This window comes from Vipera berus (genome assembly GCF_964194415.1).
Source record: "Vipera berus genome assembly, chromosome: 4".
NCBI classification, from domain to species: Eukaryota; Metazoa; Chordata; class Lepidosauria; order Squamata; family Viperidae; genus Vipera; species Vipera berus.
In genome coordinates, this window is record NC_138206.1 from 17295914 (window position 1) to 17320546 (window position 24633).

Sequence of the window (24633 nt, forward strand, 5' to 3'; positions counted from 1 at the left end):
AATATTATATAAAATGGGAGAGAAAGAGAGAGAAGCAGAAATCCCAGCTCCAAATTTTGGATCTGCTGGAGACTCCCACTAAATGAGATACATTTTATTTGGACTTTTAGTTAGTTGCCTTGCTTCTTTACGTCTAGATTTCTCTGTCCTTGTTAGGAGGGGGAAAATGTTGATTTAAAATGTGTTTTGAAATTCAGAGAGGTTATTTTAGACTCACAGCAAGCTATTCCAATTCTACCACAAACATTCTCAGTTTGAACCAGCCCTCACAGGATGAAACAGCTCATTTTGAATTCAAACTACTGCAATTGAAAAAAAAAAGTGTGTGCGCTACTTGGTTTGTCTAAATCAGATTGGCATGACAAGTGAAGAGCTTGTCAAAGTTATAACCACTAAATTAGATGATTGGGTATACCGGGTTTTCCCCAATTTTGGGAAAATACGATACTAAATGCGTCCATCTAGCTGATGATCTTAACTGGGGCTTATTTTTGGGGTGGGGCTTATATTACGAGCATCCTGAAAAAAAATCATGCTAGACTTTATTTTTCAGTTGGGTCTTATTTTGGGGGAAACAAGGTATCACTTCCTTTCAGCACTATGGTGGGTTGAAGGGTTCAGCATAGCTTTTCTCCTCCAACTTGAGGTTCTCCATATGTGTTGGGCTACCTCCAGGATTCTTATTTTGATTGTAATACTTCTGGAAGGAACCGGTTGTCTTTATTTACAAGGCTGAGGAGGAATCTTTCTGATCTTGATAGCAACAATTCTATGAAGTTTTCCTGAAACTTTAAAATGGCAAGTATGGTGACCTTTAGACAACTGCCTGAAGAGGAGTCCGTTCTAACAATATTCTGACATGTTTGGTGACGACTACCCATAAAAGGTGATAATTTTGATGAATATCAGCATGGTATTTTGAAACCTGTATTTTGATGAAACAAGGCCAGTTGAGGGAAGAGTAATTCATAAATCTATGTAAATAACCAGATTATACACAGGTAGTCCTTGACTTACAATCATTCATTTAGTGACCATTCAAAGGTATGATGGTACTGAAGAAACAGTGACTTATGACTGGTCCTTGCGGTCACTTGATCATGATTCAAGAGATTTGCAACCAGCATGCATTTTTTTTTCAATGGTTGCAACCTCCTGGAGTCATGTGATCACCATTTACAATCTTCCCAGCTGGCTTCTGACAAGCAAAGCCAAGGAGTAGAGCCAAATTTACTTAAAGACCTCATAATTTGCTTAATGACCATGGCAAATATGATCATGAAATGAGGTGCAATAATGTGACGAATCATTTATTGACCCTATTGCTTAGTATTGGAAGTTCCGGTCCCAACTGTGGTCATAAATCAAGGGCTACCTATTTGTACTCTAGCACCCTTGGATCCAGTTGCTTAATGTTGCTTGCTGTGATCTGACTACTGTAATGCACATATCTAGGTATGATGCCTGTATTGCTAGATGCTATTGCTAGTTTTATACTTCCATGCAGCGCCAGGTTTCTGCAAATCTAATACACCTGTATTTGTTGCTGGCGGCCTATAAACCGAATTAGCCATTGTGCACATACAGGATTCCCTTTTCCTTAATTTGGACTGTAAGTGTGCTTAAGTGTGTTTGTGCAAAGGATTTTGTGCAAAAGTATTGTGATTACATGCACGCATGGAGAATTTTAAAAGCCAACTAAGAACTCAGCCAAAAAAAGAGTGCTGCCATCATGCAGGTCGATTTCATCGCCTGAAAAATTCAGCCCTTGAGTTCATTTGTTTTCTAAACTCAATCCCAGATTTGCATTCAGAGTTGTCGATCTGCTTTATTAATGGTAAGCTGTCGTGGCATTTAGCACTTTAAAACAAAAGGCTATGGATGCAGGCTTTTAGCATAGTCCGGCGATCACTGGGCAAATCAGCATGGACGGGCTCCTTCCTCAAGAGAAGGAGGTCCTTTCAGTGGCACATAAAACCAGGCGCTCTCCTTTTATCGCGGTGGCCTTGCACTGCAGACACAGTCGCAACGTTCATGGTGCTCCAGTTGAATATCAATCAGTGCCATATTGTGCTTAGTTTTGCCCCTCCTCCTGAGATGACCTGCTTCAGGGATAAATCTCAGCACCTAATTAGATATAAAGAAAAAGGAATCAGAAGTTAATTAGAATATGTAGGAACCTTCTAGGCACATCACCTCACAATAATGTAGAAAGGTAATAATAATCTTCTTCAGGATTTGACTACATATTGATCTTTTTGTTTAAAGAAAATTTTATTAAATATACATTTAAAAACAAAAGTGGACGTGATTCAACTTCCCTAGCTACAACACTACTATTAGTATTATCTTATGTTACAGAAAGAAATAACAAAAACCTAAAATACAATCTATAACAGGACAGAGTATAACAAACTGTACATATAACATCTGTCAATTTTTTTAGTAAACTGTCATTCAGTCCTCAGCGTTATATTTACATATCTTTCAGTTGTGTCCATTAAAGGTAAAGGTAAAGGTTCCCCCGCACATGCGTGCTAGTCGTTTACGACTCTAGGGGCCGGTGCTCATCTCCGTTTCAAAGCCGAAGAGCCAGCGCTTGTCCGAGGACGTCTCCGTGGTCATGTGGCTGGCATGACCAGACGCCAAAGGCACACGGAACACTGTTACCTTCCCACCGGAGTGGTCCCTATTTTTCTACTTGCATTTTTACGTGCTTTCGAACTGCTAGGTTGGCAGAAGCTGGGACGAGTAACAGGTGCTCACTCTGTTACGCGGCACTCGGGATTTGACCCGCCAAACTGCCAACCTTCTGATCGACAAGCTCAGCGTCCCAACCCACTGAGCCCTACTTGTGTCCATTATATAGGTGCTAATAAGAAATCCTTACATTATCAACCAATCAAACAATGGTCATCTCAGCGATCCTCCTACTACATATTGATCTTGTGCATCTCTAGTTCAAGTTAAAAAGAAGCTTTTTTCCATCAACTTATCCTCCAGGTATTTTTAAAGTATAGGAAAGGGGAGGCTTTGACTGCGAGACTATATGAACCCCTTGGATTAATTTCAAGATAATTTCATCAATTTTGAAGTGATCAGTCAGAATGTTTAGTAAAAGTGATTTGTCTGTTCCCTGGTAATCATTCTTAGAAGAACAGAAGAGGGAGAAAGGAAAAGGGAAGAGAAGAGAAAGGAGGAGGAGGAAATGGGGGAGGAGGAGGTGGTGGTGGTAATTGAGATAAAAAAATAAGGAGAGAGAGAAAGAGAGAGAGAGAGAGAGAGAGAGAGAGAGAGAGAGAGAGAGAGAGAGAGAGAGAGAGAGAGAGAGGTGATGCTTAATTATTACAAAAATCTCTGCTTGCGGCATTTTTTTTCCACAACTGAAAAAGATAAGGGAAGATGTTTTTTGTAACTATAAATAATAATAATAATAATAATAATAATAATAATAATAATAATAATAATAATAATAATAATAATAATAATAATAATAATATAAAGTTGGAAGGGACCTTGGAGGTCATCTAGTCCAACCCCCTGCTCAGGCAGGAAACCCTATACCATTTCAGGCTGTCCAGTCTCTTCTTAAAAACCTCCAGTGTTGGAGCATTCACCACCTCTGGAGGCAGGTTGTTCCACTGGTTAATTGTTCTAACTGTCAGGAAGTTTCTCCTTAGTTCTAGGTTGCTTTTCTCCTTGACTAGTTTGGAACTTCATAATTTTCACTTTCACTCATCATTTTCACCAATCTCTTCTTTGGGATATAAATAGGGCAAATTGGTAGTGGAAAAGAAGATGCTTCTTTGCTAGAAACAAAGAAGAGTTTGGTTCTTTGGAAGTTTTAACCTGGTTTTCTGCAGTGAATAAGAGATTAAATTTGGTGGCTTCATTGACCTATGATTTTATTCATCTCATCTCCAAAAGGAAACTGTATAGTTGAAAAGAAGATGGGTAAGGATAACCAAAATAGTCAAGGGACTGGAACAATCCCCATATGAAAATGATAGCAGTTTTCAGACTTTGGTTAAAAGTTTGTATATGTGTATGTGTGAAAGTAGCAACCATCAATGATCTTAGATGTGAGGCACAAATGCCAGGTCTAAAGAATTACTACAGTAAATAACTATGAAGCCCATACGAAAACATTCTTCTCACAATCCCTTAATATATCAAAGGCCGTATCAGTCCTGAATGTGGACCCATGATAATAAAACTGAGATGGAAAGTACAACTGGTATGCAGGGTTTATAGGGATATAAAATATTATGATGTCCTTATACGTTCCCATAGAATTGACAATATACAACAAGGAGAAAAAAATAGCCTGTCCAGAATTTCTTCCTTGTGACTCTACTGCAGGGGTAGGCAACCTCGGCTCTTTTATGACTTGTGGACTTCAACTCCCAGAATTCCTGAGCCAGCCTGGCTCAGCTTGGAAACCTCTCCCTTTCCCCTCAGTGTGGCTGGCTCAGGAATTCTGGGAGTTGAAGTCCACGAGTCATAAAAGAGCCAAGGTTGCCTACCCTTGCTCTACTGAAAACCCTGAAGGGTTTTACTTAGGTACTTTCCTTTAGTGAAGAATTAACTTGACATACAAACTCCATCACTCTTTATATTTCTGTTCCTCTTTTTAAAAAAATAAAATAAAATAAAATAAACCACCTTTTCGATTTACTAGTGAGGGTTGAACATTCCACCGAATGAATTGCTGATTTTTAAAATGAAGTTTGTATGGAATTTAATTAAATTTGAGGCACAGAGTTGAAATTGTGTTGAGAATTGTGGTTTGTAATCAGGGCTGGGTGATCAGGCTCTTTTCAGTTATCTTAGTTTCACAGGTATTCACTCTCTCGCATTCCTGTATTAATATATCTGTGGCAACTGCCATTCTAAAGGACTTATTCTCACCCAGAAATACTATATATGGGAACCTTATTTCGTAATCTTACATAAGCAAGACAAAGGGATATTCTTTCAGCATCCCTTCAGCCTTTGGGGAGGGTTTTCCTTCTCTATTCCATCTTTCCACTTTATGGCAATTATCTTTCAAGGCCGTTGGCATTCCCTCTGCTCCTGTATCCAACTTGGTCTTCTTAGGCCAGGGGTAGGCAACCTCGGCTCTTTTATGGCTGGCTCAGGAATTCTGGGAGTTGAAGTCCATGACTCATAAAAGAGCCAAGGTTGCCTACCCCTGTCTTAGGCCAAATGGCTGGAACAAGTGATGGAGCATCTTATCCACTAGAGTCCACAGTAACTTATTCACAGGAGTCCCAAGTAACTTGGTAAGACATGTCCCCTGTCACCACAATGGGTCTGCCCATGAAGAGTCAAAGCTGTGGTGAAGCTGAACAACTATCAGCAAAATGCTGTGCTAATTGGTCACAGCAGCCAAACTAGAGATCAGTTGTGTCAATCTTTTCCTAAAGTGAAGCTGGCCAGCACAAAGAAGGCGGCTGGAGAGCATCGCACTAACACAACAAGGAAGGACAAGTACATCTACAAAACATATTGTTTTAGCAACATGTGTCTAATAAATTAATGCAATATGTTGCTTATGAACATTTTGGACCATGTAAGATTGAAAAAAATAATAATACTCAGCCTGAAGAAGATTACATGTTATTTTAGTATTGACTAGTTTCCTTCCAGATCTGGAATAAACAGAATCTCATTCATTCATAATTAGGGATTTCAGTGTTATAGAATTTATAATAGTCTATAAAGTTCTGATAGTATGAGGCTGCTCACTTCAGACAGTATGACTTTGGGCAATGTACAAATAAAGACACAATAAATCAAAAAGAAGAAAAAAGAAATAAAACCATCTAACAAACAGACAATATCCAAGTTCAAAATATAAAATGTAAAATGGTGACTGAGCACGCAACAAAACAACCACAAGGTGGACTTTCACTCAACCCGGGCATAAATATTGGTTATCTCATGGGCAGATAACTTCAGACATTTTCCCATAGTACTATAATGCTCTTCTCATCCTTCATTCCTCCAGGATACTTCTCACAATCTGTAGCTTACCCTTTTTCTCTAGTTGGGTAGGGACAGTTTCAAAGAAAGCAATGGTCCACAGCTTTCCTTTTGAATTTTCTAACAATGTCTTTGGGAACTGAATAGTGGCATACTGGCATCGCAATATGTCTAGTTATTATTTATTTATATTTTAATTAAGTAGCTTTCAAGAGCATTATCAACAAGACTTTCATGTGCAGGTATTTCTATCTTTCCTATCCATAGCACAATTGTGACTTGCCTTTCTCTTATAGCACAGTTCCTTCAAAACCTTTGAATGCCTCATATCAAGTAATAGCTACATGGATAATAACCAGCACATTAACAGCCCAGCTTCTCACCTGGCCCTTTCCCCTCTTTAAGATATTGAGAAAAGGGATTTTCATCTGCCATGTATGTAAGGTTAATTCTGAAGTATAAGTCCCTTGTCTAACTGGCATACCCTCCTGTTTAGAACTTTATATTGATTCTAAGATACAAAGGAAGTCAATGCACTACAGACAGTTATAAAAAAAGTGGCTAGATTAATACGGAGCAAAGGTAATGAAGGATAGTTTGTTTTAGAATACACACATACACATATACACACATAATACATATATATTCACACAGAAGGAGGAGAAAGTGGTAACTGGATAAAAAAGGAGGAGGAGGAGGAGGAGGAGGAGGAGGAGGAGGAGGAGGAGGAGGAGGAGGAGGAGACAAACTTTTCCTGAGTTCACATCAGTCTTACCTTTGACGTATCCAAAATAGATTTATTTTCACAGGTTCTATTAATATTAGATTTACACTCATTGTACTCTTAATTCAGCTATAAAAGATACATATGCAGTACATCTAAATTTACCATTGCCAGGTCATTTGAAGCTGAAGCTAGAACATCATCCTTAATTAATTTTAGTTTGTAATATCATAAGAATGGAAATAGCCCAATGGGTAAGTACATTTCGTTTTATTTTATATATTAAGCCCTGGGATGTAGGACTTTCCACATGGAACTGACCAAATAATCATTCCACTGGTTACTATCTGACACATCAACAGGCAACAGAACAGTTAAAATTCAGTAGGTTCATCATAAATTATATTAACCTTTGGCTACTGGGCAGATATTCTATCTCCATTATGAAACTGGTATATTTATTCTTCCTGCTTCTGTCCATACAATAAATTCACACTGCTTTTAGACATTTCTCCACATCTCTAGCCCAGGCAATCTGTTCAAATGCCAGTGGTCTGATCACATCCTGCTCCTAAAGTCAGTTCAGCAATCACATCTCTGAGAGAGAAGCACTGAAGCACGGCGGCAGCCTTTGCCAAGGTGCCGCTCTGCCTAGGTTTATTTTAAATTGTATTTGTTTACTTTAACCATCATTCTCAGGCTTTTTGTCCCTACATACTTGTCTAAAGATCCAGAAGCAAGACCAGGAGACAATTTCTTCCCTTACGCTATTACTTCAATGGATGTAGAACAAAAGAGACTTTTTCTCATGCTTTATCTCATAGCCACTCTTTGACTGCAATTTACAACAGTGCCAGAATGAGCTGCTAACCCCAATTATACCATTTCCTGACCTAAGACCCTATCTTGCCCCCATTCCATTATTTAAATGACTGTATCCCTCAGGATTTTTTTTTAAAAGAAAACACCAAATCAGCTGTCACAGTGCTTTGGCATAAAAATTCATAATGCTTTTGTCTTTATAGTAGACATATATTTATGGGACACATCCAGCTTGACTGTCATTAGTAAATTTTAGTGCAGTTAACAATGATTTGGGAGAGATGCCAGTATTCTAGGAAGGAAGAAAATACGCATCTTCAGCCAATCAGAACCATCCAAATGTGCATTCATCTACTGACGTGGGAAACATCTTAGTTAAATGAGTGTCAAGACAGCAGCACTAAGAAATGTTACAGATAGTCCTCAACTTACAACTATTCCTTTAGTGACTGTTCAAAGTTACAACGGCAGTTTAAAAAGTAACTCAGGACTGTTGCAGCATCCCCATGGTCACGTGATCAAAATTCGGATGCTTGGCACTTGGTTCACATTTATGATGGTTGCAGTGTCCCAAGGTCACGTGATCACTTCCTGTGACCTTCTGACTAGCGGAGTCAATGGCGAAGGCAGATTCACTGAACAACTGAACAATTGTTACTCACTTAACAATTGCAGTGATTCACTTAACAACTGTGGCAAGAGAGGTCGTAAAATGGGGCAAAACTCACTTAACAAACGTCTTGCTTAAAAGCAGAAATGTGGGCTTCAATTGTGGTCGTAAGTCGAGGATTACCTGTACTTATCTTCATCTCAGGAAAAAAAAAAAAGACAGTTGACATACATACACTTTTTAAAAAGATATAAAAAGCAAGATACCTCATGATACTTCTTCACCAGTTTTCCTGCCATACAAGCGCATTTCCCATGTGTAGTTCCACAACCACAGTTTCCTCCACAGCGCTGGACAAGGAGGCAGCGAGGGAAAAAAACGGCACTAGTTTGCTTCAGCTCCTCCCTCACGTTGACAGAGTAATTCCTTGGAGTGCAACTGTAACGCTTTGCCTCATCGTTGAGCCTGTCTAAATCAACTGAAATAGGCAAAAGGGAATGAGGAGGAAAAAGAGGGAAAACGGACTTGTAAATAAAATACCTGTTTCCCCATAGAGGTCAATGGATCAATCGATCTCTGGCCTAAATTAATTTTGCAGATTTTTATTCCAATTCAGCCCCCGCCTCCATCCAATGGCTGGCTGTGCAGATCTTCGAATGGGGGCTTTGTTTGATGAAAATCTAAGCAAAACTGTATTTTTTTTAAAAATAATAACAATAATGATGATGTAGTTTTAAAAGAAAAGAAAAAATACCGTATATACTTGAGTATAAGCCGACTCGAGTATAAGCCGAGACCCCCAATTTCACCCCCAAAAACTGGAAAAAGTTATTGACTCGAGTATAAGCCGATCCGCCGTTCTGCAAGCCTCTGCCGCCAGCAGAGGCTCGATCCGCCATTTTGCAAGCCTGAATACACAGGAATACCCTGTGTGGCCGCGGCTCGTCAGCAGGTCTCCGTTCCTCCTGCCGACCTTTGGGGAGGTTTGGGCGCCTCCCCAAACCTCCCCAAACCTCGGCAGGTCTCCGTTCCTCCTGCCGACCTTTGGGGAGGTTTGGGCGCCTCCCCAAACCTCCCCAAACCTCGGCAGGTCTCCGTTCCTCCTGCCGACCTTTGGGGAGGTTTGGGCGCCTCCCCAAACCTCCCCAAACCTCGGCAGGTCTCCGTTCCTCCTGCCGACCTTTGGGGAGGTTTGGGCGCCTCCCCAAACCTCGGCAGGTCTCCGTTCCTCCTGCCGACCTTTGGGGAGGTTTGGGCGCCTCCCCAAACCTCTGCAGGTCTCCGTTCCTCCGCGCAGACCTGCCGACCTTTGGGGAGGTTTGGGCGCCTCCCCAAACCTCGGCAGGTCTCCGTTCCTCCTGCCGACCTTTGGGGAGGTTTGGGCGCCTCCCCAAACCTCCCCAAACCTCGGCAGGTCTCCGTTCCTCCTGCCGACCTTTGGGGAGGTTTGGGCGCCTCCCCAAACCTCGGCAGGTCTCCGTTCCTCCTGCCGACCTTTGGGGAGGTTTGGGCGCCTCCCCAAACCTCGGCAGGTCTCCGTTCCTCCTGCCGACCTTTGGGGAGGTTTGGGCGCCTCCCCAAACCTCCCCAAACCTCGGCAGGTCTCCGTTCCTCCTGCCGACCTTTGGGGAGGTTTGGGCGCCTCCCCAAACCTCCCCAAACCTCGGCAGGTCTCCGTTCCTCCGCGCAGACCTGGCGACCTTTGGGGAGGTTTGGGCGCCTCCCCAAACCTCGGCAGGTCTCCGTTCCTCCTGCCGACCTTTGGGGAGGTTTGGGCGCCTCCCCAAACCTCCCCAAACCTCTGCAGGTCTCCGTTCCTCCGCGCAGACCTGCCGACCTTTGGGGAGGTTTGGGCGCCTCCCCAAACCTCCCCAAACCTCGGCAGGTCTCCGTTCCTCCTGCCGACCTTTGGGGAGGTTTGGGCGCCTCCCCAAACCTCCCCAAACCTCGGCAGGTCTCCGTTCCTCCTGCCGACCTTTGGGGAGGTTTGGGCGCCTCCCCAAACCTCCCCAAACCTCAGCAGGTCTCCGTTCCTCCTGCCGACCTTTGGGGAGGTTTGGGCGCCTCCCCAAACCTCGGCAGGTCTCCGTTCCTCCTGCCGACCTTTGGGGAGGTTTGGGCGCCTCCCCAAACCTCCCCAAACCTTGGCAGGTCTCCGTTCTTCCTGCCGACCTTTGGGGAGGTTTGGGCGCCTCCCCAAACCTCCCCAAACCTCGGCAGGTCTCCGTTCCTGTTTGGGGAGGTTTGGGCGCCTCCCCAAACCTCGGCAGGTCTCCGTTCCTCCGCGCAGACCTGCCGACCTTTGGGGAGGTTTGGGCGCCTCCCCAAACCTCCCCAAACCTCGGCAGGTCTCCGTTCCTGTTTGGGGAGGTTTGGGCGCCTCCCCAAACCTCCCCAAACCTCGGCAGGTCTCCGTTCCTCCGCGCAGACCTGCCGACCTTTGGGGAGGTTTGGGCGCCTCCCCAAACCTCCCCAAACCTCGGCAGGTCTCCGTTCCTGTTTGGGGAGGTTTGGGCGCCTCCCCAAACCTCCCCAAACCTCGGCAGGTCTCCGTTCCTCCGCGCAGACCTGCCGACGTTTGGGGAGGTTTGGGGAGGCGCCCAAACCTCCCCAAAGGTCGGCAGGAAGAACGGAGACCTGCCGAGGTTTGGGGAGGTTTGGGGAGGCGCCCAAATGTCCCCAAAGGTCGGCAGGTCTGCGCGGAGGAACGGAGACCTGCCGAGGTTTGGGGAGGTTTGGGGAGGCGCCCAAACCTCCCCAAACAGGAACGGAGACCTGCCGAGGTTTGGGGACGTTTGGGGAGGCGCCCAAACCTCCCCAAAGGTCGGCAGGTCTGCGCGGAGGAACGGAGACCTGCCGAGGTTTGGGGAGGTTTGGGGAGGCGCCCAAACCTCCCCAAACAGGAACGGAGACCTGCCGAGGTTTGGGGACGTTTGGGGAGGCGCCCAAACCTCCCCAAAGGTCGGCAGGTCTGCGCGGAGGAACGGAGACCTGCCGAGGTTTGGGGAGGTTTGGGGAGGCGCCCAAACCTCCCCAAACAGGAACGGAGACCTGCTGAGGTTTGGGGAGGTTTGGGGAGGCGCCCAAACCTCCCCAAAGGTCGGCAGGTCTGCGCGGAGGAACGGAGACCTGCCGAGGTTTGGGGAGGTTTGGGGAGGCGCCCAAACCTCCCCAAACAGGAACGGAGACCTGCCGAGGTTTGGGAAGGTTTGGGGAGGCGCCCAAACCTCCCCAAACGTCGGCAGGTCTGCGCAGAGGAACGGAGACCTGCCGAGGTTTGGGGAGGTTTGGGGAGGCGCCCAAACCTCCCCAAACAGGAACGGAGACCTGCCGAGGTTTGGGGACGTTTGGGGAGGCGCCCAAACCTCCCCAAAGGTCGGCAGGTCTGCGCGGAGGAACGGAGACCTGCCGAGGTTTGGGGAGGCGCCCAAACCTCCCCAAACAGGAACGGAGACCTGCCGAGGTTTGGGGAGGTTTGGGAAGGCGCCCAAACCTCCCCAAACGTCGGCAGGTCTGCGCGGAGGAATGGAGACCTGCCGAGGTTTGGGGAGGTTTGGGGAGGCGCCCAAACCTCCCCAAACAGGAACGGAGACCTGCCGAGGTTTGGGGAGGTTTGGGGAGGCGCCCAAACCTCCCCAAAGGTCGGCAGGAAGAACGGAGACCTGCCGAGGTTTGGGGAGGTTTGGGGAGGCGCCCAAACCTCCCCAAACAGGAACGGAGACCTGCCGAGGTTTGGGGAGGTTTGGGGAGGCGCCCAAACCTCCCCAAACGTTGGCAGGTCTGCGCGGAGGAACGGAGACCTGCCGAGGTTTGGGGAGGCGCCCAAACCTCCCCAAAGGTCGGCAGGAGGAACGGAGACCTGCCGAGGTTTGGGGAGGTTTGGGGAGGCGCCCAAACCTCCCCAAAGGTCGGCAGGAGGAACGGAGACCTGCCGAGGTTTGGGGAGGTTTGGGGAGGCGCCCAAACCTCCCCAAAGGTCGGCAGGAGGAACGGAGACCTGCCGAGGTTTGGGGAGGTTTGGGGAGGCGCCCAAACCTCCCCAAACGTCGGCAGGTCTGCGCGGAGGAACGGAGACCTGCCGAGGTTTGGGGAGGCGCCCAAACCTCCCCAAACGTCGGCAAGTCTCCGTTCCTCCGCGCCCTGCCTGCCTGCTTCTTTCCGCTGCGGAAAGAAGCAGGCAGGCAAGGCGCGGAGTTTGGGGAGGTGCACGCGCACCTCCCCAAACCTCCCCAAACTTCGGCAGGTCTCGGACAGCGGTGGCTTGGGAGAGGTGCGGGCGATCCCGGAAGCACCAAAGCCTCGGCCGCGCACAAGTCCTCGGTAAGTTTTTTTGTTGACTGGAGTATAAGCCGAAGTGGAATTTTTCAGCCCAAAAAGTGGGCTGAAAAATTCGGCTTATACTCAAGTATATACGGTACATTAAAAATTACAAAAACAGCAATAACATTGCTGTTTATGTACCACCCCGTAACACTTTGCAGCAATCTCTGGGTGATTTTTAATGTAAGCATTATTTGCATATTGCCCACAACAATGTGGGTTCACATTTTATGAACCTTAGAAGGATGAAAGGCTGACTTAACCTTGAGGCACATCAGGATTGAACTCCTGGCAGTGGGCAGAGTTAGCCTGCAATACTGCACTATAACCACTATGCCACCAAAAATACAAATATTTGCATGGAAAGGTTTGCAAAATAATAAATATTAAAAGTAAGTAGAAACTACGGCACTGGAATAAACATCTCATGTTATGGTGTCCTTATATATCAGCTTGGATTAAAATAATAGAAAGGTATGTTTACAGCAATTTAATGTTTTAACACTCTGAAAATTGCTTTATTTACTATTATTAATATAAAATTGTAAATTATCTGAGAGGGCTATCCAATAAAAAAAGGCAATCACAATCAAAGCACTTAGAACCTTTATTTTAAGAGAGCCCAAATCTTGGTTATGGCACCAACCCATATACAGAATTGTGGAGTCCAAAAATCAAGTTCAGAGATCACTCAGGATTCCATAAGTGCTGCATGTGTTTTTTTTTTCCTATTGGTACCATATATATGTTTGTTAGATGGTTTATCAGTGACTTCCAGATGAAGTTGAAGCTAACGTCAAACTTTGTTTTCACCTAATTTTAGGCACTGATTCATGCTTCCATAGTTTAAGCTGCCATTCATTTGTCATATCTTGACAACAATTATCCTTTATAAATACTATGTGTGTTAGAAGTATATGACCTTTAATGACAGACAGATGAAAAAGGAAAGTCAGTATTTACAATTTTTCACCCTTCATCCTATAATAGATCACCTTCCAGAAAAGTTGAACTTTATTACTTTGTCATCACTTAGAATAAAATGGTCCAACTTGATTTTTTATATTTCTAGGAATCTCCTGAATATATACATGTCTTGTTTAGTAATCATCACTGGGTAACATATCAGAGGAAACACATCCTATATCAATTTTCTTTTAATGTATTGTGAAATTAATCTTATTTTCTATTGATACTCTGATTGTGAGGTATTGATTGTTTTGTTTGAATTCTACATCCATTTGCTCATGCAAACTTTAACCTGTTCAGACTATTTCAATAGTAACTTATATATGAAGTGTTCTGTATTTTATGTTACAAGTATTTCAGATTTAACCAAGTATCTGAGCTTACAGCCTTGCTTTTAAATTCCATCCAAATTATGCTTCTTATTTGCAGATGCTGAAATCACAAAACTACTTTTGATCATTATAAAAAGTATATCTTTTATGATTTCATGTTTCCTTTGTAATAATTGAATCTTGCAGAGTATAATCATTTTGCCAAATTCTTTACCATATCCCATATGGTAGTTGGTCCAGGTTCGAATATCAGAAGGGTATGGCTGACTGATGAGAACAAATAAATTTGAAATGATCATATCGGTCTCCCTTTATTCTTTGTTAGCAAGCTAAAAGATTTACACAAATATGAGCTGCCACTGCTGTGGCTACTGCCTGTAGATGGCCTTGGGCTAGGCTGAAACAGGATATAAGATTTGTCCCATGTCTGGGACTAAGCAAGTGTATTCTGAATGCTTAACAAACATTTAACACATATCTTCCTTGCTTCTCAGCTAACACACAGAGAGAGAGAGAGAGCCTGTGGCCTAGGGGTTAAAACAACTGCTTAAGACGCAGTCGGCCCAGGATTGAATCTCAGAAGGGTATGGCTGACTGATGAGAACAAATAAGTTTGAAATGATTATATCAGTCTCCCTTTATTCTTTGTTAGCAAGCCCAAAAAAAAATTACAGAAATATGAGCTGCCACTGCTGTGGCTACTGCCTGTAGATGGCCTTGGGCTAGGCTGAAACAGGATATAAGATTTGTCCCGTGTCTGATCTGATGAGTATATTAAGCTGTTAGGACATTGCTTATTTTTTCTTTCAGGATAGACATAAAATAGTTTATAATTAACTTTGAATAAATTGGCCTGCATGATTCAACACCTTCCTTTAAAAGCTCCCTGAAAGTACACTGCTTCTAGCCTGTAACAAGAGAAGCTTAGGTAATTGATTCCAGTCCCTGGATAAGGGGTGGATTCCAAAATCCAGCTCCCAGACTAGGGACATCTAGCTTCTTCATTAACATATTCAAGGAAAAGGAATCTATCAACTCTCCAGGCAACTGGTCTATTGCTCATCCTATTATGAAGTGTTTTTTTGTTTTTGCTGCCTAACAAGCAGAATCCACCTTTCTGTAACTTATTGCCTATCCTGTCTTCTGGAGTCTTAACCTTCAGGTATTTGAAGAAAGCATGTGTTCTTCGCTTTAGACTTCTCAAGGTTAAATGTTTCCAGTTCCTTCAATTACTGTTCACAGGACTTATTTCCATTCCGTAATTGTCCTTACTGTCATCTGAAGTTCTTCCAGTTTAACTGATTCTGTCACATCCCAGGACTCAGCACAACTCTTAAGGCGGAGATTGGTCAAAGCAGAATGAAAACCATTACTCCCTACAGTTTGGGAACATTATTTATGGTTCATATCCTAAAATTACATTTACTTTTTTGGCAGCCAGATCACATTCTTGACTTATGTTCAATCAATTGATTTGAAGGCTTCCTTTTCACAAGCAGCATAGCTTCGCCATTTATTTTCCTTCCTATTACAGCTTTCAATTTATGTTTCTGTGTTAAATTTTGTGGTTTTCAAAATCATTTTGAATTTTATTTTTCTCTATTAGTGGAAAAAAAGCAACAAACGGATGGAAAGTGAAGGATGAAGCTATGTGCTTAAGCTGCATCTGAAAAATATTTTGATAATTTCTCCAAAATGGCCCTTCTAATTTATATGCCCATCAAAAGCACAATTTTCTCTCAAAATAAATAGGTTGTTAAAATGTATTTGAATATGCTAATATAACTTTATGGTAGCATTGGAAACTAGAACTGCAATTTCTGCTGGAAAACTACATGTCAGTTTTGACAGATTAATTTGATAAAGAAATCAGCACCCATCTGATTTCTCAAGGACCTCTGCTTGTCAGGTAAACATTTCCACAGATTCTATCGAATGGAATACTCAATGAGAAAAGTTAAAATAAACAGAATGCTACATGTTAAGAAGTCAACGGTTAAGATTATTTAAAAAATACTAAATGTGACGCTTATGACTTTAAAAGAAGATTAATTCAACAAAAGATTTTCTCATGTTTATTGGCTGTCTCAATATTTAGTGAGTTGTAATTCAATTAGAATTTTTATAACTTTTCTCAATTCAATAAACATATATAAAATGAAACAATAAGAAAAAGGAAGAAAGGAAATACAGAATTATGACTGTGGATCTTCTTTCTATTAATTGCTGTCTTATTCTTATCTTTCTCCATTTTATTCTTATTTTCTTGGACCCTTTTAAATCTTCGGATTCATAAAACATCTTGTTTAGTATTTTCCCCCCCTTTCAACAAAAGGTTCATATAAAAGAGCTAGTTTGGTCTAGTCGCAGGGGTAGGCAACCTCGGCTCTTTTATGACTCATGGACTTCAACTCCCAGAATTCCTGAGTCAGCTAGAATTCTGGGAGTTGAAGTCCATGAGTCATAAAAGAGTCGAGGTCACTTACCCCTGGTCTAGTGGTTAAGACACCAGGCAAGAAAGTGAAGAAACACAAGTTCCAGAACTGCCTTAGCTATGAAAGGCAGCTTGGTGATTTTGGGCCAGTTACATTTTGTCAGGGTTGTTGTCGTTGTTGTGGAAAAACAGGACAAAACTGTATGGGTATATTTGCCTCCTTGAGTTATTTGTAAAAAGAAGAAGAAAGGTGGGATATAAATAAAGCTTCCATCTTTATTTTTTTCTTCCCTCCGGCAAAATTGGTCAGCTTCATCATTTTTGCCAGTTCCATGAATTTTATAATCCAACCTTTTACTGTACATATTTCATTATTCTTCCATCTCTGTGTGAACAATAATCTTCCTATAGTTTCCATATGCAACAGCTTCCCCTTTTTCTTTTCAAGTTCCACATCCGTAAAATGCAATATAAACCATTCTGGTTTCACTGTAGTATTAATCCGCAATAACTTTTGCATCATTGTATGAATGTGCACCAAGCAAAGTGGCTTCATTGTCAAACTAGCTATGTCAGAAGTGTAAAATGGTGATGGTGATGTATATGATATGGTCTTGCCTCAATATCATCCTGCTTTTAGTTTAATATTCATATTTTTGCTAATACAGTTTTTAGAAGAGAAAGGTTGTAAAAAAGAAAACGTGATTCTGAGTTACATATTCAAAATTTGGAATTTATCATTAGGTGAAGAACCATGGATTTACCAAGGATGGATGTAGGAAAAAGATTCTTAAAAATAGAAAACAATACCTTATACTTAAACTTTGGACTGATAACATGAATTTAAGATTTATCTTTCTATTCATGTAACAGAAAGACTGATAATTTTGTCCTTATTCTTTTCTTCTTTCATTTTTTCGAGTGAATTTCACAATTTTACTTTGTAAATCAATTAGTGTTTGGTATGGAATATGGTAACTTAATCAGTGTTGCTTTTAGTTTAAAGAAATGATTCTAGATTTCTGTTTTCAAATTCTCTATTAATGTCATGCAGGAAACTTCTGGTGGAAATGGTAGTGATAGCTAAGGAGGACTTTTAAATGATCCAAAGATGAAATTACAACTTATATACGAAATCAGCAGTTCTCAATAGCATCCAGTCATTTGTTGTGGGGTTTTTTAGTGGATAATATTTCTGAGATTACAAACAAGATTCTGCATGAAATCTTGAAAGAGAACTCACTGACCAGAGTACATTTTAGTGATCTGATGCAAGATCTGAAAAGTAAAAATTCTCAATACATTTAGACATTTTTTACATGTGGGAATGAATGCCCAAGCTATCAGAATAGTTAAATCTCATGTCAAATATATGAATGTTTAAGAATACCTTATATTCCCTGGTTTGCTATTTTCCCAAGAGTGCCATTATCTCTACAAAGATGTATATATTCCTTGAGATTTAAGCATAAAACCAATGGGAGTTACCAGTGCACTCAAGCACTGAAAGGTCTGGTGTGCATAGCAAAAAGGAAGGAGAGTAGAAAACTATTTATTATTCCCCTTAACAGGTGAAAGTTAATGCTCTGTCATTCTTCAAATACTCTTCCTTTCATGTCTGGCCATTCTGGCTCATTCATTCTGCTTATGAGGAAGAAAAGCTTTTTAATGAGACATTAATTTTTCACTGTCACTAATTGTGGGCATATCTAACACCAACTCAGTTTTAAAAAGCTATGGGTGCTGTTAAGTGACAACTTGCAAAGATAAAGAAGAGTGTAAGAGCTACCGCTCTAAAGTGAAATTAGTGAGAAAGAAAGAGGGGATTACCTCCTTAAAATATTTAGAGGCGAAACAATGAAATCCGGTTTCAAAATAAATACTTAAAATAATGCTTTTTAAGTATTAGCTTGGCTAATACTAAGCCAAGCTATTCTCCAAAGCACCTGAAAGCAGGACAAGAAGCAACAGATGGAAACTAGTCAAGGAGAGAAGCAACCTAGAACTAAGGAGAAGCTTCCTGACAGTTAGAACAATTAACCAGTGGAACAACCTGCCTCCAGAAGTGGTGAATGCTCCAACACTGGAAGTTTTTAAGAAAAGACTAGACAGCCATTTGTCTGAAATGGTATAGGGTTTCCTGCCTTAGCAGGGGGTTGGACTAGATGACCTCCAAGGTCCCTTCCAACTTCTTCTTCTTCTTCTTCTTCTTCTTCTTCTTCTTCTTCTTCTTCTTCTTCTTCTTCTTCTTCTTCTTCTTCTTCTTCTTATTATTATTATTATTATTATTATTATTATTATTATTATTATTATGTTGAAAAGCTACAGGAGTCATTGAAAACGAATGCAAATGTTGTATCAATCAACTATTGGATAAACATCAACCCCACCAAGAGATTTGATCCTTTATGGGTAATTCCCCAGACAGGGAATTGTTAGATTACAAGTCCCATAGTTCCTACTTTGAAATACTGGCTAGGAATTGTGGAAGTTAAAACCTAAAAGGAAATATCTTATGGAAGATACACAGATGTGAACACCCAGTCACATACACACAAGGCCTTATGACCTTGCAGGAAAATGTCTATTACTTCCATAAGATTTTGAAAGTCATTTGGCATCTTGCAAGACTTGGTTTTTTTTTTAAAAACATGAATGGACCATCACATGCACATGTACAGTGGTGTCCATAGAGAAGAAAAGATTGCAGATCCAATCAGGATCACCACATATTCTATTTGAAAAATGAAGTTTAAGCCAAACTAAATTCTGATTTTCCAGCAGGCTTGGAAACCTACAATAGACAGACAGAACTAAATTGCTGGGTAAGCCAATCTTCCTAGCTATTAACTTCATTTTTTCACATTTTTTTTAAGTTTAAGAAGGGGAAGAGATAAAGGGAGTATAGTTCTTCATTGAAGGCCTAGAATGAAACAGAATGTTCTCGTAAATTCTTCTTTTGAATGAAAAAGTGCTAGTGCCTGTTATATTTTCATTAAGCAGTTGAAAACACATTACAGCAGTAACTTCCAAGCAATTGCAAACAAGACATTTTAAAAGAAGTTGGAAAAGTGTCATTTGGAAAAGGTAAAGTATCTGTAGGTACACACACAGGAGTGTTTATATGGTCTGCCATTCAAGATGAAACTTCTTTGGCAAAAAGGTCGGGTCTTAAAGAGACCCATTCAGCAGGCTGGGCTTTTGAATGGAATGCCAACCATTCACAAGAAATGAATTCTGTGGCTCATATAACTTGGCATGTCAATTACCTCAAAGGAAGAAGGTCAAGTTGCCTCAGCAGAATGAAATTACTGCTGTCACAAAGGCTCCGTTTGTGTGATATCCATGGATTTAAGCCAAGAATGAATCTGGCTTTACAGAACACCTATCTGTTTTTCTTTTTTCTTTTTAAAGGAAGGGTTTTATGCTTTAGAGATAAATTAGTGTATACCAAGCATCACATTTTCTGTTAATTTGTAGTGACGGGAAATCCCCATTCTCTCTCTCTCTCTCTCATATTTATTGGTTTGCACCCTGCAAACCTATATAAGCAATCTCACCTTTCTGTGGGCACACATTCACGTAGAAGTAATTTGTAAATAGAGAGTTCACAGGTGTGATGAGTAAATTTTCTATAGTGGTAACCTACTGTTCCCAGAGAATCATTTGGCGTTTCTCTTCTTCATTTAGTATTATGCTGTAAACCATTATAGTCCATCTCTACAGCTACAAATAAAATATATGGAAGTAGTTAGGTAATGTGCCTGATTAAAAATGTCATCTGCATTTGAAGAATGTGGGCAGATCTCAGAAGGAGCTGTTCCACAATTACTTAATACAGGCTATCACTATCAGCAAGCCTAAATTGAACTCTTTTTTTTTTTTAACTACAACTACACATAAGAGATTCTCATATTTTTCATCTTGAGTTTTAATTTAGTTAGCATAAGGTAGAACTTGTTGAAGGTGGAATATTGGGACTGGAGAAATGTTTCCATGAAACATAAGTGAATACTTTGATGAAAAATTAGCTTGCGTGTGCCTATTGCTGAACTTCTGAAGTATTTGCTTCTTCTTTTTGTGCCATATCCGTTATCGAACGTTGGCAATCAAGTTGGCGATCCTGTTTTTATCAATAGCCACAGAAAAAAGTGCTGCTGAGTTTTGTCCAAACCAGTCCCTTAGATTTTGAAGCCATGATGTTCTTCTTCTGCCAAGGCCTTGTTTGCCTTCAATGGAGGATTAAATGGAGTATGCCATATTTTTCTGGGTGTCGCATCACATGTCCGAAATATTCTAACTTTAGTTTTTTAATTGTTTTGATGATTTCCCTTGGCTTACCCAGGCGGCTTATCGCCTCCTCATTGCTAGATTTGGGAACTATTTTCACGAAAATGAGAATGGAAAGAAAGAACATTTGGGAAGCCTTATAAGACTGACAAACTGTATAACTAGACAAGATGGGAGAAAATCTGGCATGGATAATAATCTTTACATTACACCTAACATTGCCAGGTTGGGTTATGGTTGGCAATGATTGTCTGACCCAGACAACAAATCAAGTTAGAACTAGAAGATAAATAACAAATGAGGATAAAGAAGCAAGCAAGCAAGCATCCAGGGTCAGGAATAACCAAAATATAAGAAACTAGGGAGCTCAGTTAGACCAATTTCTCAGTTGAGCTAAGTCATGGCTTATTTTAGTCCTCATTTGTCTAGCCAAACATAGTGGACTAGTTGATATCAAGCCATGATTCATAATGACTTCATCAGTGCAAAACATTAAGATGCAATGTAACAAATCACATTGTGGCTTAGTATAATGTCTGAACCCAGGCCGTGATGGTTGAAAAAGGTTCGGCTGCAGCAGAAAGCCTTTTATTATCCTCTATAAGAGAAAGGGATTAGATAGACATCTTGGAGAAATACTCAGATACGCTTTAATGAGAGAATAGCCACATTCATTACTTTATCATATGGGGCAGCTCTGTGAAAATCTAAAGGTTCCTACGAGACCCAGTTCAGCTTAGTGTGGGATTCTTCAAACTTGGCAACTTTAAGTCTTGTGGACTTCAACTCCCAGAATTCCTCAGCCAGGCTGAAGGCCACAAGTCTTAAAGTTGCCAAGTTTGAAGATCCCTGGCTTAGTGGTTAAGGTGCTGGCCTAGAAACCAGGATACCATGAGTTCCAGTCCTGACCTAGGCATGAAAACTGGCTGGGTAACCTTGGGCCAATCATTTTCTCTCAGTCCACTCCACAGGGTTGTTGTTGCTATGCAAAATTGGAGAAGGAAAACGTATTAGATATCTCAAAGATACTTTTTTTCCTTTTCTTTTCAAAAGGCAATTGGACTGTTTTTTATTTGAGGAGGAAGAAGAAAACATTCTACTTCTTATCCAAGAAGGTGTAATTGATTCCCCCAACATCCAATTACAACTGATGAAGAAGAAGCAAAATGTTTTCTTTTTGTTCCTCAAATAAAACACAGTCCAGTTGCCTTTGGGGGGGAGGGAGAAAAAAAGTTGTTCCTTTTGAGACAACCATGACCTGGATGACTGAGAATCTCCAAAGACCAGTATTAGGTATGTTTGCCATCTTGAGTTACTTACTGTATAAAGTAATAAAGGTGGGATCGAAACCTAAATAATATTAATAAAGTTGGTTGTCCTTTTCACGGCCCTACAATTTTCTTTTAAATGTAAAGTTGTGAAAATTTCTCATTATGTGTACCTAAATGAATTGTATGGTATTGGGGCTAAGGAACTAAATTAGAATCTGGGAGACCATGAGTTCTAGTCTTGCCTTAAGTACAGAGCCAGTTCGGTATGGTGAATTGTTCCAAAAACAATTAGTTTAGGGACTAGTTTAGGAGGCCACCAGCAATCAAACATTGTCTCAAAGTCACCCCACCACCACCACCACACAAAAATGTGCTATACACAGAATAGAATACAATAGAGCTGAAAGGGACCTTGGAGATCTTCTAGTCCAGCCCCCTGCTCAAGTAGGAAAACCTACATCATTTCAGATAAATGACTGTAGCCTCTTCTTAAAAACCTCCAGTGATGGAGTGCCCACAATATCTGGAGGCAAGCTGTTCCACTGGTTAATTGTTTTCACAGTCAGGAAGTTTCTCCTTAATTCCAGGTTGCTTCTCTCTTTGATCAGTTTCCAACCATTGTTTCTTGTCCTGCCCTCTAGTGCTTCGGAGAACAATTTGACCCCCTCTTCTTTGTGACAGCCCCTCACATACTGGAATACTGCTATCATGTCTCCCCTATTTCTTTTCTTTAGACTAGCCAAACTCAAGTCCTGCAACTGTTTTTCATATGCTTTAATCTCCAGACCTTTGATCATCTTAGTTGCTCTTCTCTGAACTTTTTTTTCCAAGGTCTCAACATCTTTTTTGGTGACCAAAATTGGTTGCAGTATTCCAGGTGTGGTCTTACTTGAGTTGTATAAAGAGGTGCTAATATTCCATGTGATCCTGATTCTATGCCTCTGTTTATACAACCCAGGATTGTATTAGCTTTTCTGGCAGCTGCTGCACACTGCTGGCTCATATTCAAGTGAATGTTTAGAATATTGAGAGATGGTATGACCATGTGACAGCTCTTCTGTGAGCTGTATAGGTTGCCAGGATTCTGGATGCAATTCAAAGTGGTACTTATTATGCACAAAACCCTTCATGGGAAAGTACCTGATTATTGGAGCGACCATCTATTTCTGACTGTTTCTGCTTGCCTGCCTGAGCTTTGGGTGAATGGGTGCATTCTAGGTTGAACAAACTCCATTGAACAAAACCATCTGTCAGAAACATGCCTTCTCGGTCACAGTGCCTGTCCTCTGGAACTGTATCACTCTGGAGATCCAAATAGCTTCCACCCTGATAATGCACAGGAAGGCTCTGAAAATATACAAACCAGATGGATTTGTAGCTCGCTGACCAGCCGTACTTAGCGTGTGGTCCTCAATGGAACCGCATCTACATGGAGGGAAGTGTGTAGTGGGGTGCCCCAGGGCTCTGTTCTGAGCCCAGTGCTCCTCAACATCTTCATCAACGATTTGGGTGAGGGGATAGATGGGGAACTCTTCAAATTTGCAGACAACATCAAGCTGGCAGGAACAGCCAACACTCCAAAAGATAGGCTTAAGATACAGGAGGACCTGAATAAACTGGAACACTGAGCGCTATCTAACAAAATGAAATTCAGTGGTGAAAATAGTAAGGTTCTACACTTAGGCAAGAAAAACCAAATGTACAGGTATAGTATAGGGGGTACCTTGCTCAATAGTAGTAACTGTGAGAGGGATCTTGGAGTCCTAGAGGACAATCACTTAGATATGAGCCAGCAGTGTGCTGCAGCTGCCAAAAAAGCCAACACAGTGTTAGGCTGCATTAACAGAGGGATAGAATCGAGATCACGTGAAGTATTAATACCACTTTACAATGCCTTGGTAAGGCCACACTTGGAATACTGCATCCAGTTTTGGTCACCACGATGTAAAAAAGATGTTGAGACCTAGAAAGAGTGCAGAGAAGAGCAACAAAGATGATTAGAGGTCTGGAGGCTAAAACATATGAGGAACGGTTGCTGGAATTGGGTATGTCTAGTTTAATGAAGAGGATAAGAGGGTGACATGATAGCAGTGTTCCAATATCTCAGGGGCTGCCACAAAGAAGAGGGAGTCAAGCTATTCTCCAAAGCACCTGAAAGCAGGACAAGAAGCAACAGATGGAAACTAATCAAGGAGAGAAGCAACTTAGAACTAAGGAGAAACTTCCTGACAGAACAATTAACCAGTGGAACAACCTGCCTCTAGAAGCTGTGAATGCTCCAACACTGGACGTTTTTTAAAAGAGACTGGACAGCCATTTGTCTGAAATGGTATAGGGTTTCCTGCCTGAGCAGGGGGTTGGACTAGATGACCTCCAAGGTACCTTCCATCATCACCACCACCACCACCATCATCATCATCATCATCATCATCATCATCATCATCATCATCATCATTTATCTAGGTCTACCCAGGGATGGATAATGGGTGAAGATTTTGTCTGGTATGGTTTTTTTGGATGCATATCTTTCTGTTTCTTTTAATCATTCTACCTTTTTTAATTATGCATTCATTTGGAATCTGGCATTCTTTAAATCTATGCAAATGAATATATAAATCATTTTAAAACAGCTGCCTTGGAGTGAGGATTACTAACTACATGTAAGAAAGGAGACACATTTGCTGCAAGCAAACAGCAAAAATGTATTTTGCATTCAGCATTCAAAATAATTTGGCTTATTGGCAGATGGCCCAGAACCCTTCAAAGATAGATACACAGAGGATTCTAGTTACTTGCTGACATTGCCTTGTCAATCTGGAAGACATCAGATTCCTTTGTCTGATTTTGGTTTAGACTGGGGAAAAATATTAATG

At 41.6% G+C, this 24633-nt stretch overlaps 1 protein-coding gene across 2 annotated transcripts in view; it reads right to left on the bottom strand.

Annotated features, from left to right (window-relative positions):
• Window positions 1-1843: 1843 nt before the first annotated feature.
• PDGFD (platelet derived growth factor D) overlaps window positions 1844-24633 on the bottom strand; it is a 195346-nt gene continuing 172556 nt past the window's right edge. For both annotated transcript variants that reach the window (XM_081326633.1, XM_081326632.1), the window contains 2 exons: window positions 8411-8622; window positions 1844-2127 (listed from right to left, as the gene is read on the bottom strand). In XM_081326633.1, the coding sequence (XP_081182759.1) occupies window positions 1993-2127; window positions 8411-8622 (347 nt within the window). In that variant the 3' untranslated portion in view covers window positions 1844-1992. The remainder of the gene's footprint in view (window positions 2128-8410; window positions 8623-24633) is intronic.